General features: G+C 51.2%; 1 protein-coding gene across 2 annotated transcripts in view; it reads left to right on the top strand.

The window, feature by feature from the left end:
• Positions 1-10,190, top strand: part of SCARA3 (scavenger receptor class A member 3) — a 38,662-nt gene extending 28,472 nt beyond the window's left edge. For both annotated transcript variants that reach the window (XM_061425073.1, XM_061425074.1), the window contains one exon: positions 4,715-10,190. In XM_061425073.1, the coding sequence (XP_061281057.1) occupies positions 4,715-5,166 (452 nt within the window). In that variant the 3' untranslated portion in view covers positions 5,167-10,190. The remainder of the gene's footprint in view (positions 1-4,714) is intronic.
• Positions 10,191-16,671: the final 6,481 nt, after the last annotated feature.

Below are 16,671 nucleotides of genomic sequence, written 5' to 3'. Positions count from 1 at the left end.
GCGTTTGATCTTTCTCCAAAACTTTCAGAAGGATGTCTTGGCATCGTGCCTAATGGTTCTAATTGTTCTCAGTGGGAGGTTTAGTCAATACAAATTAATCCGTCATAAGCCGAGGTGGAAACCCACTGGCATTTTTTCAGTGCTCCTCAGGTAACAAGAACCAGGATTGAGTGTCCCTGACCCAGGCTGATATTGAACAAAGGGAAGCCTGCAGACAGAATTCAGTCCAATGAGGACCAAATGATGTCCCCAGTCACCCAGTTTGTTAATATGGGAACTGTGCTTTCCATGGCACCAGGCCAATCTCCCGAGAGGCCCCCCTTCTGTTTCTGTCTCCTTCCACCTGTTTTGGACTGGGGGATGGGCTGTGCCCCCCTCCCCGCCCATGTACCCCCCTACCCGTGGGTGGGCAGTGCTTGTATGCTGATGACTTGGTGCATCTGCTCAGCCCCCCAGCCCCTCCCCACTCCCAGTGCGGACCCCGAGCAGACCACCTACTTGTCCCAGACATGCAGTCAGTGCGGCTCTGCCCTAATGTGCCGGGATGGCCTAATTACAGCCCAGGGCTTCCTGAGTAATTATGGGCCTCTCCTCGGGTCTCCAGGATGCCCGGTTCCTCTCCCATCTCTGCATCTCGGCCACTGCTGCTCTCATTTTCTCTTTTGTCCTAAATGTGCCCCCGCTGCTCAGAGCAGCTCTTAGCCACTCCCCACCCTTCATCCCTGAGACACCCAGATCTTATTACAGGCTAGGTGAGGGGCCCCTGTTGCAGAGAGCCAATGGTCAGCCTGTTTCTGCATCCCTCCCCGCCATGCTAACTGCTGAACTCTGCTTGTTGATTTCCTCCCCGCCAGCTCTCCCTCTCTGACCGCATGACTCATGGCTGGCCCTGGAGGGACAGGCGGAGGCTTGGCTCACCCGAGGGAGACAATCCTTAAGGTGACCCTTTCCTGGCTCAGTGGGCCCCCTCCTCCGGGCAGCGACAGAGTGGGAAGTCCTGGCTATGGGAGGGGGTCTGGGGAACAGGCCCCAAGCCTCTTGGGCCTGGGTTTGCATCCTGTCTCCACCCTCCCTGGTTGGTGATGGTTTGCAAGTTGTCACTCTCTGCACCTCAGTTTCTCATCTGTAAAATGGGGTGATGATCTTAATGTATGATGCCAGGGACATAGAAGGGACTCGGATTCCCTTGCCCTTTCCTTCCCTGATAAAATGGATCTCAGAGAAGTTAGGATGAGTCGGGGCCAAAGTGGGCACACGGACACCAGACACGATGGGGAGAGACCAATGCCTGTAACACAGGCCCTGCCCCCCGTGGAGCCTCCCCGACGGGTGTCCTCATCAGGCCACCACATAGGAGCCCTCCATGGGGTCTCAGAGACGGGTCAGCAGCGGCAGGCATGGAGAGACTGTGGAGAGGGAGGTGACCCTTTCCTGGCAGGCCTCCTTCCACGAGCACTGGGGGCTGCAGTCCTGGGGCACTGGGGAGGGGACAAAGACTCAGGCTTCTGCTCCAACCTTCACCCTAGGCATGGGGCCCCCAGCCTTTCCCACCAGGGGAAAGCCACCCAGGAGCTTCCCCAGAAAGAGGCGCCTGAGGAGGCTGGAGGGGAGGAGCAAACAGAAGCTTTTGTTCTCCGCTCTTTCTCCCCTGCTTGGCACAGAACCCTGAGAAATCCTTCCGCTGGCTGCTGTGCCCTCAGGGGCCAGGGAGCAGAGGGCGTGCACTAGAAATGGTGGTGCAGGAGGGTGGGGGTGTCCCAGGGAGGGGCAGGGGGCTCCTGGTGGATCTGTGAGCATCCTTGTCCAGATAAGACTTCACAGGCATTTCCTGAGTCCAAGCTGGGGTTGGAAACCATCCACCCAGGGAACAAGAGTGGAAGTCAGAGGAGAGATCCTACGATGAGAGAGAGAGGGACCAGGGAGCTGGGGCAAGCCCTGGGCAGCGTGTTCCTAGAGCAGGAGGGACAGAAGCGGAAGTAGGGCTGCTGGTGGAGCCGCCGTGCCCTGGGGGACTGTCAGATGCGATCTCAGGGAGATAGATGATGTGAGCACGGATGGGCAGCGCCTTGCCCAGAGTCGCTTCATGCCCTCAGACTCCCTTCCATGTGAACAACCAGCAGGAGCCTCTTCACCTCCGAATGGCTGTGCTATCCCAGCCCCCACCCCCGCCCCGGCTGCCTCAGGTGCCCAGGGCAGAGCTGGGAGTGAGGACAGGCTGGTTCCCAGCCATTCCTGCCAGACTGGGGGCGGAGGTCCCTGCCAGCCGTCTCCCTGTGCCCTTGTTGTGCCCTGTTGTTCTGGCCACTGTGCTGCAGACATTCGTTGCAGACAGAAGGTCAGGTCAAGCTGTTCCCTGGTCACTGCCACCACCGCCAGCCCATCCCACGCCCACTCCAGCCAGCCGATGACGGCACGCCAGCTGGTACTGCTGGCGGGCCACGTGAGCTGAGCCCACACAGGCCACAGCCCCGCTCTGTGTGGGAGGTGGGCATGGGCAGGAGGTGGCCTGGAACAGGTTTTTATTGGCCCCAGTGGGGCTGAGTATGTCTGGGCTCCGGTTTCCAGTTTAGATCGTAATTGGAGGATGGTGTTCAATGACTCTCTGCTCCACTTAGAAACCCTCCAAGAGGGAGATGAGCAGGGGTGGAAGTGTGGGGGGAGGCCAGGACAGAAGAGACAGTGTCTGCATTAGCAGGGAGAGGGCCCCAGGGCTGCAGAAATGGGTCGAGCCCCCTGGAAGGGTTCCCAGCTCCTGCAGAGAGGATCCCTTCTCTTCAAGGGGCCCACCCAGCTTCTGGTTTCTGCTTGGGGACCCCTGGGCTACCATGTCACTTCTCTAGTTGCCTCCTCTGTGAAATGTAGGAGTTGGACTAGCCCCCACTGAGCTAAAAAACTCCAGGATTCCTTGCAAAGGCAATGGTATAACAGCTGAGTTCTTGAGGAGAGCGGAACATGGGCATGAGAATTCACCTCCCAGCCCTAGGGTCATTGTCCCCACCCCCCATCCCATGAGCTTGTGCCCAGACCACTGAAGAAAGCCAGGGCTTTGCTGTGCCTTAACCCCAAGGGAGCTAAAGCCATTCTCTGCAATTCATGTCCTCACCAGGCCAGAGGGTGCGCTCTCCTCTAGCTCTGGGGCATCCTACCTGCTTATGCCAGAATGACGGCCACACTCTGACCTGTGTCCTGAGGGTGGGTACAGCTCTGAGAGGTGGTGACTCTGATCTGTGCAGCAGGCAGATAGGCGGTTAAGGTCATCTGACCCCTGCTTTGGGCACTAGGCTGGGCTGTTTAAGGAAGGGCATGTAGGTGGAGAAATTGGGAGACTGGGATTGACACATATATAGTATTGATACTGTGCATAAAACAGATAACTAATGAGAATCTACTGTACAGAACAGGGAACTCTACTCAATACACTGTGGTGGGTGACCTGAATGGGAAGGAAGTGCAACAAAGAAGGGAGATGTGTATATGTTCCCTGGTGGCTCAGACGGTAAAGAATCTGCCTGCAATTCAGGAGACCTGGGTTTGATCTCTGGGTCAGGAAGATCCCCTGGAGGCGGAAATGGCAACCCACTCCAGTATTCTTGCCTGGAGAATCCCTTGGACAGAGGAGCCTGGCGAGCTACAGTCCATAGGGTCGTAAAGAGTCAGACACGACCAAAGCGACTTAGCACTAGCACTATAGCCGATTCACTTTGCTATACAGCAGAAACTAACACAACTTTGTAAAGCAACTATACTCCAAAAAAAATGAATTAAAAGAGAAGGAATTCATCCTGGCATCTCCCCCAGGCCCTACGCTGGGTGGGAGCTAGGGGTCCAGAATGTTTGGTGCGTCCCCGTTTTCAAGCATATACTGAGCATTCCCTGCTGTGTACCTAAGCTCCATGCCCAGGGCGGGTGATGGGAGGCATGGTCCTCACTATCTTCTTGGGGCCCCACAGTTCAGTGGGGTCCGCTAGAGAGAAACCAAGGATTTGCTTTCACTAAACTGTGACTTCTCTTCCTACATGTCAAATAAAAGATTCAGAAAGTGGCAGCTCCAAGAGCTCAGAGGAGAGGCTGGAGTGGTCAGGGAGGGCTTCCTGGAGGAGCTGCCCTTTCTCTGGTTTGTTGTTATTCCCACTCACACCAGAAGGCATCTACTTCTCACACCTCACTTCACACATCACTTTCTTGGCTTTCTCCTCCATGTCACCTGACTCCACTCCTGATCCCAGGTGCCTAAAGGTCACAGGTGAAGCCTGGGGTTGGGGCAGGAGGTAAGGACCGCAGCAGTTGAAGTCCATAATGAGTATTAGCATCCAGGCTGGTCTCCAGAGCAAAATAGATGATCCTGGATGGCCATGGCCTTTGCCCGGAGCCATCCAGCTCTCTCAGCCTCCCACCTGAGCACCCACATGGAACTCGAGCCCAGTCCTGAAGTTAGAACTATGAGTGCCTGCCTGGTGCAGGCCTTGTGCCAAACACCTATGCATGTGAGCTCGGGATGGGCTCCCAGCCTCACTTAAGATTCTCAGTCCCCCTTGTCAGCTGGCCAGGCTGACTTAGAGGGTCATGTCAGCAGCCTGAACCCCCAGAGCCAGTAGTCGGCAGACCTGGGACTTCAGACCCTTGGGTGTCAGAGCGCCTGGCGCCCACTTCATGGGACAGCCTCAGGAGACCTGTCCTTGTAGACTGACTTCTGCCCTCTTCTCTCTGACCCTAGGTGCCCCCGGCCCTCCAGGACCCAGAGGACTCAAGGGAGATGTGGGCGTGAAAGGGCCTGCTGGCGGCAAAGGACCAAAAGGAGACCCCGGCAGCTTGGGGCCCCCAGGACCCCAGGGTCCCCAGGGGCAGCCCGGGGAGCCTGGGCCTGTGGGAGAAAGGGGGCCAGTTGGCCCCAGGGGTTTCCCAGGCCTCAAAGGGTCAAAGGGCAGCTTCGGAACTGTGGGCGCAAGAGGACAGCCGGGCCCCAAGGGGGATGTGGGGCCCCCAGGGCCAGAGGGCCCCCCGGGGGCTCCAGGGCCAGAGGGGCCTCAGGGAGAACCAGGGATTGCTGGGAAGACAGGGTCCCCAGGCCAGCGGGGGCCCATGGGGCCGAAGGGTGAGCCAGGGATCCAGGGTCCCCCTGGCTTCCCTGGGCCCCCAGGCCCACCAGGAAGCCAGAGCAGCTACTGAGGAGAAGTCCAGTCCGGGAAACTGCCACGCAAAAGGCAGGGAGTGGGCTTTGTCACAGGGAGGCCCCTATAAAGCCACACCTACAGACGTGTGGTCCTTTGACCCCAAAGGGGGTTCCCCCAGGCCTGTCCCTGCACCTCTGGGCTCCCCAGTAGTGACTTAGCATAGAAAGCAGCCCCTTACACAAACACACACACACACACACACACAGGGGCATGTCCCTGCTGGCCAGGGCGGCTGACTGGGTTTCCCTGGCTGGGCAGGAGGAGAGGTTAAGAGAAGTGCCCTCTCCTGTGACGAGCCTGCCAGGGAGGTGGCTACCTCGGGGGGACAGTCTGGACTCTGGCTCTGAATGGGTGGCCAACGCCAGTCTTTCTAGCATCTTCACCCCATCCTAGCTGGCCGGCAGTTCCCTGAGGCTCCCAGGGGTTGAAAAGACCCAGGAGAACATTTGAGGAGGGATGAAGGGTGCAGGGAGGTGGGGAATTATGGTTCAAACTCTAGGGACAGGGTGGGCTTGGCAACCACAAGACCCTCTCCCATAACCTTGGGAACAGGGTCCCGGGCCCACCCCTGCCCTGCGCATGACAGAGCATCTCCACCTGGACCCTGAGGACTACATCCCCGGGAGTTCAGCCTTTTTTTTCCCCGCACCAGAAAACTTCCTGGCTTCATCCTTGTGTCTGCCTTCAGGAGCATCCCAGGAAGAAACCAAACAGGAGTTCCATCTGCACCAGGGCTCTCTCCTAGCCCTGGAACTTTCTGTCAAAGGAGGAGGCCCCACTGCAATCCTGGAGTGACCTTTTTGTGGTGACAGGGGGAGGGCTGCCCCCCAACTGGCTCTCCTCCTGCCCCCCTGACCTCACCCCACAGTGACCCAGACTGGCCCAAGGCCTCTCTGCAGGGACAGCAACCCCAGACGAGGAAATGGGTCACATCCCTCTGACGTCACCCCTCACCCCACTTCCTGCATAGCCAGCAGCAAGGAGCACTGGGCCTTCCCCAGAATGGTGAGCTCCCAGTGAAGCTTCATCCCTTTGTATCCTAACAGATAACGACCCCTCCTCCAGGCTGGGTGCTTGCAGCTGTCCCTCCCCGACCTCATCCAGAGACCGGCCTCTCCCCCATCCAGAAGCCTTATCGATGACCACCCCCCCCAACCTTCTTGTAACAGGTGTGCAACTGGCTTGCACTCCCGCCCCCCCAACTGTGTGTAGTTCTCCTGTCTACATATGATATCATGCCACCTAGTATCACCCACTCAGTAAAGACCTGTTTCCAGGAGGGAGGTGTCTTCTGGTCCTTTCTGCCTGATGGAGGCCATGATGCCTTCAGAGTCTCCACCTCACCTGGCCTTTGAAGGGGAAACAGGGGTTGAAATGTCCCTGAGATATTCAGTCCCACTGTGGAGTCCGGGTCTGAACCCTTAGCCCTCACTCCGGAAACACTGAGCTCCGCTGGGCCTTCCCAGTGGTCCTCAAGGGGCCAAGATGGCTGAGGGATTACCCAGAGCAAGCAGGAGCCTAGTGGAAGCCACGTGAATTTACTCATCTCGCAGCAGAGTCCTAGAGCGCTTGTGCTAAAACAAGCCTGGAAAAGAAGACCCCACACCCAACAGTTAGCTGCTTCTTCCTCCTCTTGTCCCTAAGATGAGGAGATGAAGCAGAAAAGGAGGAGGAAAGCAGACCAGACCTGCCGCAGAGGGCCTGGCCCTCCAGCATCCACAGGAGACAAAGGGCACCTGGGCCCTTGTGAGTCAGCCGGCCTGATCCAGGAAGTGAGATCCGGGACAAGTTCCAATGAGCCAGGGGCTGGAATGAGAGACGAGCCAGCAGGGATCAAACACTGAGGTGCTCTCAGAACATAAACAGAAATACAGAAGAAAAACCCCTGGGTCCTGGACAGTTGCCACCGACACGTCCCTGGCTGTGCGGTTTGGGGGGGATCAGCTTGGTTCACCAGCACAGGGTGGAGGCAGGCACCTGGAGCCCATCCCTGGGGCCACCCCCATGGACTCAGTTCATGCCGCCACCCCCGGTGGCAGAAGTCCTCTCGAGCTCTAGCAAGGAAGTAGGGAGGGGACACTCATGACAATGGACATGAATTTGAGCAAACTGCGGGAGGCAGTGGAAGACAGAGGAGCCTGGCTCTGTCAGACACGACTTAGAGACCAAACAACAGCAATTTATGCCCAGGAGGATGCAGCAGGTAAAATCAAGCCTATGGAAACTTGATGCAGAGCTCGGTCTTGGGGTGACTAGATGTGGAGGACTGCCAGCGTCTCGAGCCCCCATCTTCACTTCCAGAGAACACACCAGTCTCCTCTCTCTTCTCTCAGTGGCCCCCTCCCTTTGCTCTTCTCTGTCCCCTTCCTGCTGATTCGCATTTTCTGTTTGCATGAGGCCCAGTGTATCAGTGTCACTGCTCACCACCAAAGGGCCCAGGCCTACAATTTCTAGTTCCCAGCCTTAGGAGGGCAAAATCTGATCACTTACCCCATGGGTTCAGGGGTCTTACCACAGAAGGAGAGGGTTCAGTCTGTAAAAAAATTAGAGGTACAAGAACAAGAGTTACCATGAACAAAACTAGCCACAAAATCTGTGTTTGGCAACAGAGGAATAGAATAACCTGAACAGTAACAATATAGCAAACGCTGATGGAAGAGTTACCATGCAGCAGAATACCATTCTAAGCACTTTACGTATTAATTCACTTAACCCTCACTACAATGTGTAATGTAGCTATATATCTGTAGTCTCTATGTATACTGTGTGTAAAATCATTATGAGCAATGTTAGAAAATCCAGCATTTTGATGGAGTATGTGCATGCATTCAGTCACTCAGTCATGTCCAATTCTTTGCAACCCTATGGACTGCAGCCGGCCAGGCTCTTCTGTCTGTGGGATTTTCCAGGCAAGAATACTGGAGTGGGTTGCCATTTCCTCCTCCAGGGGATCTTCCTAACCCAGGGATCAAACTTGCATCTCTTGTATCTCCTTCATTGGCAGGCAGATTCTTTACCACTACGGCACCTGGGAAGCCCCTCTATGTTTACTGTATCTATATTATTATTATTCCCATTTTACAGATGGGGAAACTGAGGCTTGGAGAGATTAATTAGCTTCCTAAACTCACATAGTTAATGAGTTTTTAGATGTATCTCTATTGAAACTCAGTCTTGGGTAATTTAACTTCTCTTCTGTTCCCTCCCCTGTAAAGTAGGGGTTAAAATTGTACCTACCCCAAAAGGCTGCTGAGGGGATTAAATAAAATGATGCTCTTGGCCAGTTTCCCAGCAAATTAGTCAGCCCAGGCCACCATAACAAAATATCACAGATTGGGTGGCTCAAACAACAGAAATTTATTTTCTTGGAGTTCTAGAGGCTGGAAGTCTAGGATCAAGGTGCCCACTTTTCCTGGCTTCTTGCTGTGCCTTCATGTGGTGGTGGGGAGAGAGATGCATGGGGGAAGGGGAGAGAGACACACACACTCAGAGGGATAGAAAGGCAGAGGGAGAGCTGTCTTTCTCGTCTTGGAAGGCTGCAGTCCTATCGGATTAGGGCCTCACTCTTATGACCTCATTTAACCTTCACTGGGCTTCCCAGGGGGCTTCCCTGGTGGCTCAGACGGTAAAGAATCTGCTGCAATGTGGGAGACCCCAGATCGATCCCTGGGTCAGGAAGATGTCCTGAAGAAGGAAATGGCTACCCACTCCAGTATTCTTGCCTGGAGAATCCCATTGACAGAGGAGCCTGGTGGGCTGCAGTTCATGGGGTCACAAGGAGTCAGACATAACTGAGCACACATGCACACGTGCTAACCTTCATTACATCCTAAGACCCTCGCCCTAGGTACAGTCACACTAAGGGTCAGGGTCTCAATATATGGATTTTTCAGGGACACAATTCAGTGCCGGGGCCCAGCGATGGTTACCATCCCATAAACATCAGGCAAATTCATGCTGGTGTTTATCCTACAGACCCAGGCTTTCTGAAGGACAGTATTACTCACCACTTCCCTCTGCAGATGAGCAGCCAGAACATGAGCTTCCGCACACACCCACCCACCTTCCCTGCATGATTAGAGCCAGGAAGGAGCTGGTGACTCACTTGGCTCAAAGGCTTTGCTATTCAAGTGAGAAACCAAAGGCTGAAAAGGGCCTGAGGGGCTTGTTGCCCGACAGGGATCAGAACTCCAGCATCTGGGTTTCTGGGCAATGCAATTTCTCATGTCTCAGGTTTTTCAGCAACTTGGCTGTTGGTTAGATCCATCAGGCAGCAAATGATGTACATTCCCCAGAAAGTGGCCCCCCTACACATACACACACACACACACACAATCCCTCTCTCTGTCTCATTTCATCAAACAGCCCCCCCACAACCCGCCCCACTAACATGGCCCTTCAGGGCATCTCATTTCAGTTCTGTTCAGTTCAGTTCAGTCACTCAGTCTTGTCCGACTCTTTGCGACCCCATGGACTACAGCATGCCAGGCTTCCCTGTCCATCACCAACTCCTGGAACTTGCTTAAATTCATGTCCATTGATTCGGTGATGCCATCAACCATCTCATCCCTTCTCCTGCCTTCAATTTTTCCCAGCATCAGGGTCTTTTCCAATGACTCAGTTCTTCACATCAGGTGGCCAAAGTAGTGGGGTTTAAGCTTCAACATCAGTCCTTCCAATGAATATTCAGGGCTGATTTCCTTTAGGATGGACTGGTTGGATCTCCTTGCAGTCCAAGAGACTCTCAAGGGTCTTCTCCAACACCACAGTTCAAAAGTATCAATTCTTCAGTGCTCAACTTTCTTTATAGTACAACTCTCACACCCATACATGTCTACTGGAAAAACCATAGCTTTGATTAGATGGACCTTTGTTGGCAAAGAAATGTCTCTGCTTTTTAATATGCTGTCTAGGTTGATCATAGCTTTTCTTTCAAGGAGCAAGTGTCTTTTAATTTCATGGCTGCAGTCACCATCTGCAGTGATTTTGGAGCCCTAAAAAATAAAGTCTGTCACTGTTTCCATTGTTTCCCCATCTATTTGCCATGAAGTGATTGGACCAGATGCCATGATCTTAGTTTTCTGAATGCTGAATTTTAAGCCAACTTTTCACTCTCCTCAGGGCATCTGGACCATTGTAAATATTGCTAAAAATCCTAAGAGCTGACCACAGGGGTGGTGGGGCCGGCAGTCAGAATCATAAAGGTTTGCTACAACCTGTGTGTAAACTTTGGGAAATGGATCTACCTGAATCCAGCGGGGTGATGAGGGGGCGGTGCTTCATGATAGAGTCCCTCAGTGCACGTGGAATGGGAGTGGGTTGTGTTTGTTCTCTGCTGGGTCCTCCGTGTGTCAGGGGACTGTCAGCCCAGCACTGCTCTCTCTGACTTCCAGTTTCTTGATCCAGAAACAAAGAGGGCATCCTGGGCTCAACTCCATCTGGGAGTCACCAGATGTGGCCCAATTCCTGTCCTACAACTCTGACCAAGGGCTCTTCCTCCTGCCCTGCATGGCTGCTCTCCTGGGATGAGCCAAGGCCAAGGCCAAGGCAGGAAAATCTGAATCCAGACTTGGAGATGATGGCAGTGGGGTGCAGTCAGTGGGCTAGAATCATGGCCTTTGCCATTGAGTTGTTTTCATTGCCACCAGATGTACAAAACCTTGAGGAGCTCTGGGCCTTTTTCTAAGCAGAACAAGAGCCTTCCTGGAGGCCACAGGCCTGGGACACATACTTGAGCACCTCTAAAAACCCCAGACTGGCCCACCTTTATCCCTGGCAGGTGCCCCTCCAGCTGGGGCAGCAGAGGGGTCTGGGCAGAACCTTGGGGCCTTCCTCCTGCTCCTTCTCCTCTGCCAGGGCTGAGCTGGCAACATCTCCCATGCCAGCCCTGGACACACCTGTCAAAACAGAACCATAGGAGAGGAGAGCGGAGAGTGAAGAGCTGACAAACACGCTCTGACCATACCGTGCTTTCCAGCAGGGTGGACCCAGCTGGCAAGGAGCTTCCTGGACACATAGGTGGGTGGTGCACTGAGCAGACTCCCTGGGCATTTATTTTCTTTGCCTGTACCTGTTCAGTCCTTTTATTTTCTCTTGAACGCTTCAAAGGGAAAGGCTCTGTGTCTGATGGCATGGGAGAGACACAAAGGCTGGTGCGGTGCACTCAGTGGGGACAACCAGTGAAAATGCAGACTGCCGGTCTGCACCCCAGACCCACTGCTTCAAGACCACAGAGATGGGGTGGGATAGGAGGAATGAGGGGGAGAAGTCTCTAGGGCATTCCAATGCCCCCATATAAAATTGAGAACCAGGAATGTAAGAAATAAAGAAAGGGGAAAAATGTTTTTATTTATGCATTTGTTGCTGTTCAGCCAGCAAGTCATGTCCGATTCTTTGCAACCCCATGGACGGCAGCACGCCAGGCTTCCCTGTCCTTTGCCCTAGGTCAACTCTATTGTTTCTGAAGTTGTTCCTTGCAACAAGGCAGAGCTCCCTTAAATGAAAGGAAGAAAGAATCTGCACATGATCATTGTATCCAGATATATAACCTGACAGTTGCTTCTTTTTCTACCATCTCCCAGAATTTTCTCAAACTTGTCCATCAAGTCGGTGATGCTCTCCAACCATCTCATCCTCTGTCGCTCCCTTCTCCTCCTGCCCTCAATTTTTCCCAGCATCAGGGTCTTTTGCAATGAGTTGACTACAGTACCTCATTTAATCCTCAGGAACTAAATGTATTTACATTTAATAGGTCAGAAAACCAGCCTCAAAAAAGTAAGTTGCTTAATGCCACAGAGATGTAATATGAATCCTAACCCAGGATTAATGGAAGCCAGCTATGCCGAGCTGATATCAACCAAGGTTCTTGGCTTTCCCCAAGCAATAGAAATAGACAAAAAGCCAGACAAGAAATTCAGGCAAGACTTTTTTATGGTCCCTGCTGCAACAGCAGGGAACAAGAACAAACAACAGTTTCCCTTGCTCACTCCCCAAGGAGGAGGGTGAGCTGGTTCCTCATATGGAGCAAGGATAGAGATGTGTTCAGGGGTCAGGCTAGAGGGTGGCTTAGTTGGTTTGTCCAGCCCTCAGGTGGTGTTGCATGCCGGCGATATTTGCAATGACTAGCTTTTGCTCCCAAAACCTTGTTTTTGCTCCTGGCTTTTCAGAAGTGGCGTGCATGAATGCTAAGTTGCTTCAGTCATGTTTGACTCTTTATGACCCTGTGGACTGTAGCCCAACAGGGTCCTCTGTCCATGAAATTCTCCAGGGAAGAATACTGGAGTGGGTAGCCATTTCCTTCTCCAGGGGATCTTCCCGACCCAACTGCTGAACCAATCTCTCCTGCAGCTCCTGCACTGCAGGCAAATTCTTTACTGCTGAGCCACTGGGAAAGCAAGTTAGATTTTTTTCTATCTTTTTGTCCAGAATTTGCTGTAACAGTGCATGCATGAGGTAATTTTTAGTCTCTTATAATTTCTTTATATTTTGTTCCTTGAGAAGATGTTTGTCCACATACAAGGACTGCAGGAAAGGGACCCAGGTCCCAGCCTGTCTCAGAGCTACTTCTTACACAATGGCGAAATCAGGAATTCAGTGGGGCCTGAGAAAGCAGAGATCCACAGAAACCTCCCTATGGCCTTTTCCCTAAACCCAAGGTCTCCAAAATGGGAGCCCAGCCAAATCCTCCAGTGGGAAAGGAACAAACTTTTAAATATTAAACAATGTTCTTCTTGTGTTTTGTTCATTCAAGGTCACACTTTGTTTTCACACAATCAGATTTGACCAAAAAAAGACTATGAAATGATAAAAAATATGACTTGAAAATAAATTTAACTTTATTATCCTTCATGATAAACATCGTTCTAGTGCAATTTTAGTTTGAGACATTAACCAATAATAGAAACATGGAAAATAATTCATAAATAAATTTACATTTATTAGGAGATAAAATAAATGATCCTCCAATTTTTTTTTTTTTATTAATGGTGGGTGTGATCAAAATACTTGAATACAAGAGGGTCCTAAGATGGCGGAGGAATAGGATGGGGAGACCACTTTCTCCCCCACATATTCATCAAAAGAACATTTGAACGCTGAGTAAATTCCACAAAACAACTTCTGAATGCCGGCAGAGGACAGCAGGCACCCAGAAAAGCAGCCCATTATCTTCAAAAGGAGGTAGGAAAAAATATAAAAGATAAAAAGCGAGACAAAAGAGGTAGGGACAGAGCTCCGTCCCGGGAAGGGAGTCTTAAAAAGAGAAAAGTTTCCAAACACCAGGGAACATTCTCACTTCCGAGTCTGTGGCGAGCCTTGGAACCACAGAGGGCAACATAACCGGCAGGAGAAACAAATAAATAACTAAAACCCACAGATTACGAGCCCAGCGGTAACTCCCCCAGTGGAGAAGCAGCGCAGACGCCTGCATCCGCCACTAGTAAGCAGGGGCTGGGCAGGGAGGCACAGGCTGCATTGCTTAGAGTAAGGCTCGGGCCTGAATGCCCCGAGGGCTATCTGAGGGAACTAACTTGGACTAGCAAACCAGAGTGTGAGATAGCTACCATGCAAAAAGCCCTAACCTAAGACACCGCCAAGCCCGCTCACAGAACAAAGGACCGAGCAGAGCTAGCAGGCTGCAGACCAGCCCATCCCCCTCCGGTGATAGGCAGGCGAGGGCAGCCAGAGCCGGAAGCGGGCAATCGCGGCCCCAGAGAGGCATTATCTAGCAAACTGCAAGCAGGCTTCATTGATAACCAAGACTTCTTGAGATTCTGGACAGTCAACATCCGCCTGAGAAGGTGTGCCAGTTGTACACCCAGAAAACTGAGCCACAGGGACGGGGGAGGCAATAAGCCACAGTAACTGTGCTCACCAAACACCTGGTCACCTGAACTGCTCAGACCTGGGAAGGGCACAAGACGCAGGCCCAACCTAGTCTGCACCTTTGAGGACTACCCGAGTACCTGAACCTGAGCCGCTTAGACCTGGGAAGTGCATACAACCCAGGGCTTGGCCTCAGACAGTTCCCAGCAGAGTAACCTAGAGCCTAAGCAGTGTAGACAGGGAAAGCACACACACCATGAGCGGGGGCAAACCCAGTGTGGCCAAGACACTGCGAGCACACGCCAGTGTTACTTGTTTTCAGCGTCCCTCCCTCCCCACAGCACCACTGAATAACTGAGCCTAAAAAATTGTCCACCACAACCCCCTTGGGTCAGGACAGAAATTAGACACTGAAGAGACCAGCAAACAGAAGAAGCTAAAACAGAGGGAATTTCCTTGGAAGTGACAGGTCCAATAGATTAAAACCCTATAGTTCATACTGACTACATAGGAAGGGGCCTATAGATCTTGAGAAATATAAGCCGGATCAAGGAACTATCCAAAAATGAACTGACCCCACACTGCCCACAACAACACCAGAGAAAGTCCTAGATATATTTTTACTATTTTTATGATCATTCTTTAATTTTTAAAATTTTTAAGTCCTCTATTACTCTTTTCATTTTCATTTTTATAACCTACTATTACTTTGCAAAAAAAAAAAGAGAGAGAAACCTTATTTTTTAAAGCAAACTTCATATATATATATATAATAACTTTTGTGACTTTTTTCTCTTTAATATTGAATTTTTGAAAATCCAACCTCTACTCTAGATTTTTAATCTTTGCTTTTTGGTATTTGCTATCAATTTCATACCTTTAAGAACCCAATCTTCAGTACCTATTTTTACTTGGGAGCAAGATTACTGGCTTGACCACTCTCTCCCCCTTTGGACTCTCCTTTTTCTCCATCAGGTCGCCTCTATCTCCTCCCTCCCCCTTCTCTTCTCTACCCAACTCTGTGAATCTCTTTGTGTGTTCCGGACGGTGGAGAACACTTAGGGAACTGATTACTGGCTGGATCTGTCTCTCTCCTTTTGATTTCCTCTTTATCCTCCTGGCCACCGCTGTCTCCTTCCTCCCTCTTCTCTTCTCTATATAACTCCGTGAATATCTTTGAGCGGTCCAGACTGTGGAGCACACATAAGGAATGATTACTAGCTAGCTTGCTCTCTTCTGTTTTGATTCCACCTCATCTCATCCTGGTCACCTCTATCTCCCTCCTCCCTCTTCTCACCTCCAAGTAACTCTGTGAACCTCTCTGGGTGTCCATCACTGTGGAGAAACCTTTCATCTTTAATCTAGATGTTTTATCAACGGTGCTGTATGGATGGAGAAGTTTTGAGGCTACTGTAAAAATAAGACTGAAAACCAGAAGCAGGAGGCTTAAGTCCAAATCCTGAGAACACCAGAGAACTCCTGACTCCAGGGAACATTAATCGACAGGAGCTCATCAAATGCCTCCATACCTACACTGAAACCAAGCACCACCCAAGGGCCAACAAGTTCCAGAGCAAGACATATCACACAAATTATCCAGCAACACAGGAACACAGCCCTGATCCTGTTCAATATACAGGCTGCCCAAAGTCACTCCAAACCCATTGACATCTCATGACTCATTACTGGACACTTCATTGCACTCCAGGGAGAAGAAATCCAGCTCCACCCACCAGAACACCAACACAAGCTTCCCTAACCAGAAAATCTTGACAAGCCCACCCACAGCAAGGAAACTCCACAATAAAGAGAACTCCACAAACTGCCAGAATACAGAAAGGACACCCCAAACACAGCAATATAAACAAGATGAAGAGACAGAGGAATACCAAGCAGGTAAAGGAACAGGATAAATGCCCACCAAATCAAACAAAAGAGGAAGAGATAGGGAATCTACCTGATAAAGAATTCCAAATAATGATAGTAAAATGATCCAAAATCTTGAAAACAAAATGGAATCACAGATAAATAGCCTGGAGACAAGGATTGACACAATGCAAGAAAGGTTTAACAAAGACCTGCTGCTGCTGCTGCTGCTGAGTCACTTCAGTCGTGTCCGACTCTGTGCGACCCCATAGATGCCAGCCCATGAGGCTCGCCCGTCCCTGGGATTCTCCAGGCAAGAACATTGGAGTGGGTTGCCATTTCCTTGAAAAGTGAAAGTGAAGTTGCTCAGTCGTGTCCGACTCTTAGCAATCCCATGGACTGCAGCCTTCCAGGTTCCTCTGTCCATGGGATTTTCCAGGCAAGAGTACTGGAGTGGGTTGCCATTGCCTTCTCCAAACAAAGACCTAGAAGAAATAAAAAAAGAGTCAATATATAATGAATAATATAATAAGTGATATAAAAAACACTCTGGAGGGAACAAATAGTAGAATAATGGAGGCAGAAGATAGGATTAGTGAGGTAGAAGATAGAATGGTAGATATAAATGAATCAGAGAGGAAAAAAGAAAAACAAATTAAAAGAAATGATGACAATCTTAGAGACCTCTGGGACAATGTTAAACGCCCCAACATTCGAATCATAGGAGTCCCAGAAGAAGAAGACAAAAAGAAAGAACATGAGAAAATACTTGAGGAGATAATAGTTGAAAACTTCCCTAAAATGGGGAAGG

Source organism: Bos javanicus, chromosome 8 (genome assembly GCF_032452875.1).
Source record: "Bos javanicus breed banteng chromosome 8, ARS-OSU_banteng_1.0, whole genome shotgun sequence".
Classification (NCBI taxonomy): Eukaryota; Metazoa; Chordata; class Mammalia; order Artiodactyla; family Bovidae; genus Bos; species Bos javanicus.
The sequence above is the reverse complement of the archived record's forward strand: the minus strand, read 5'-3'. Positions and strand labels throughout refer to the sequence as shown.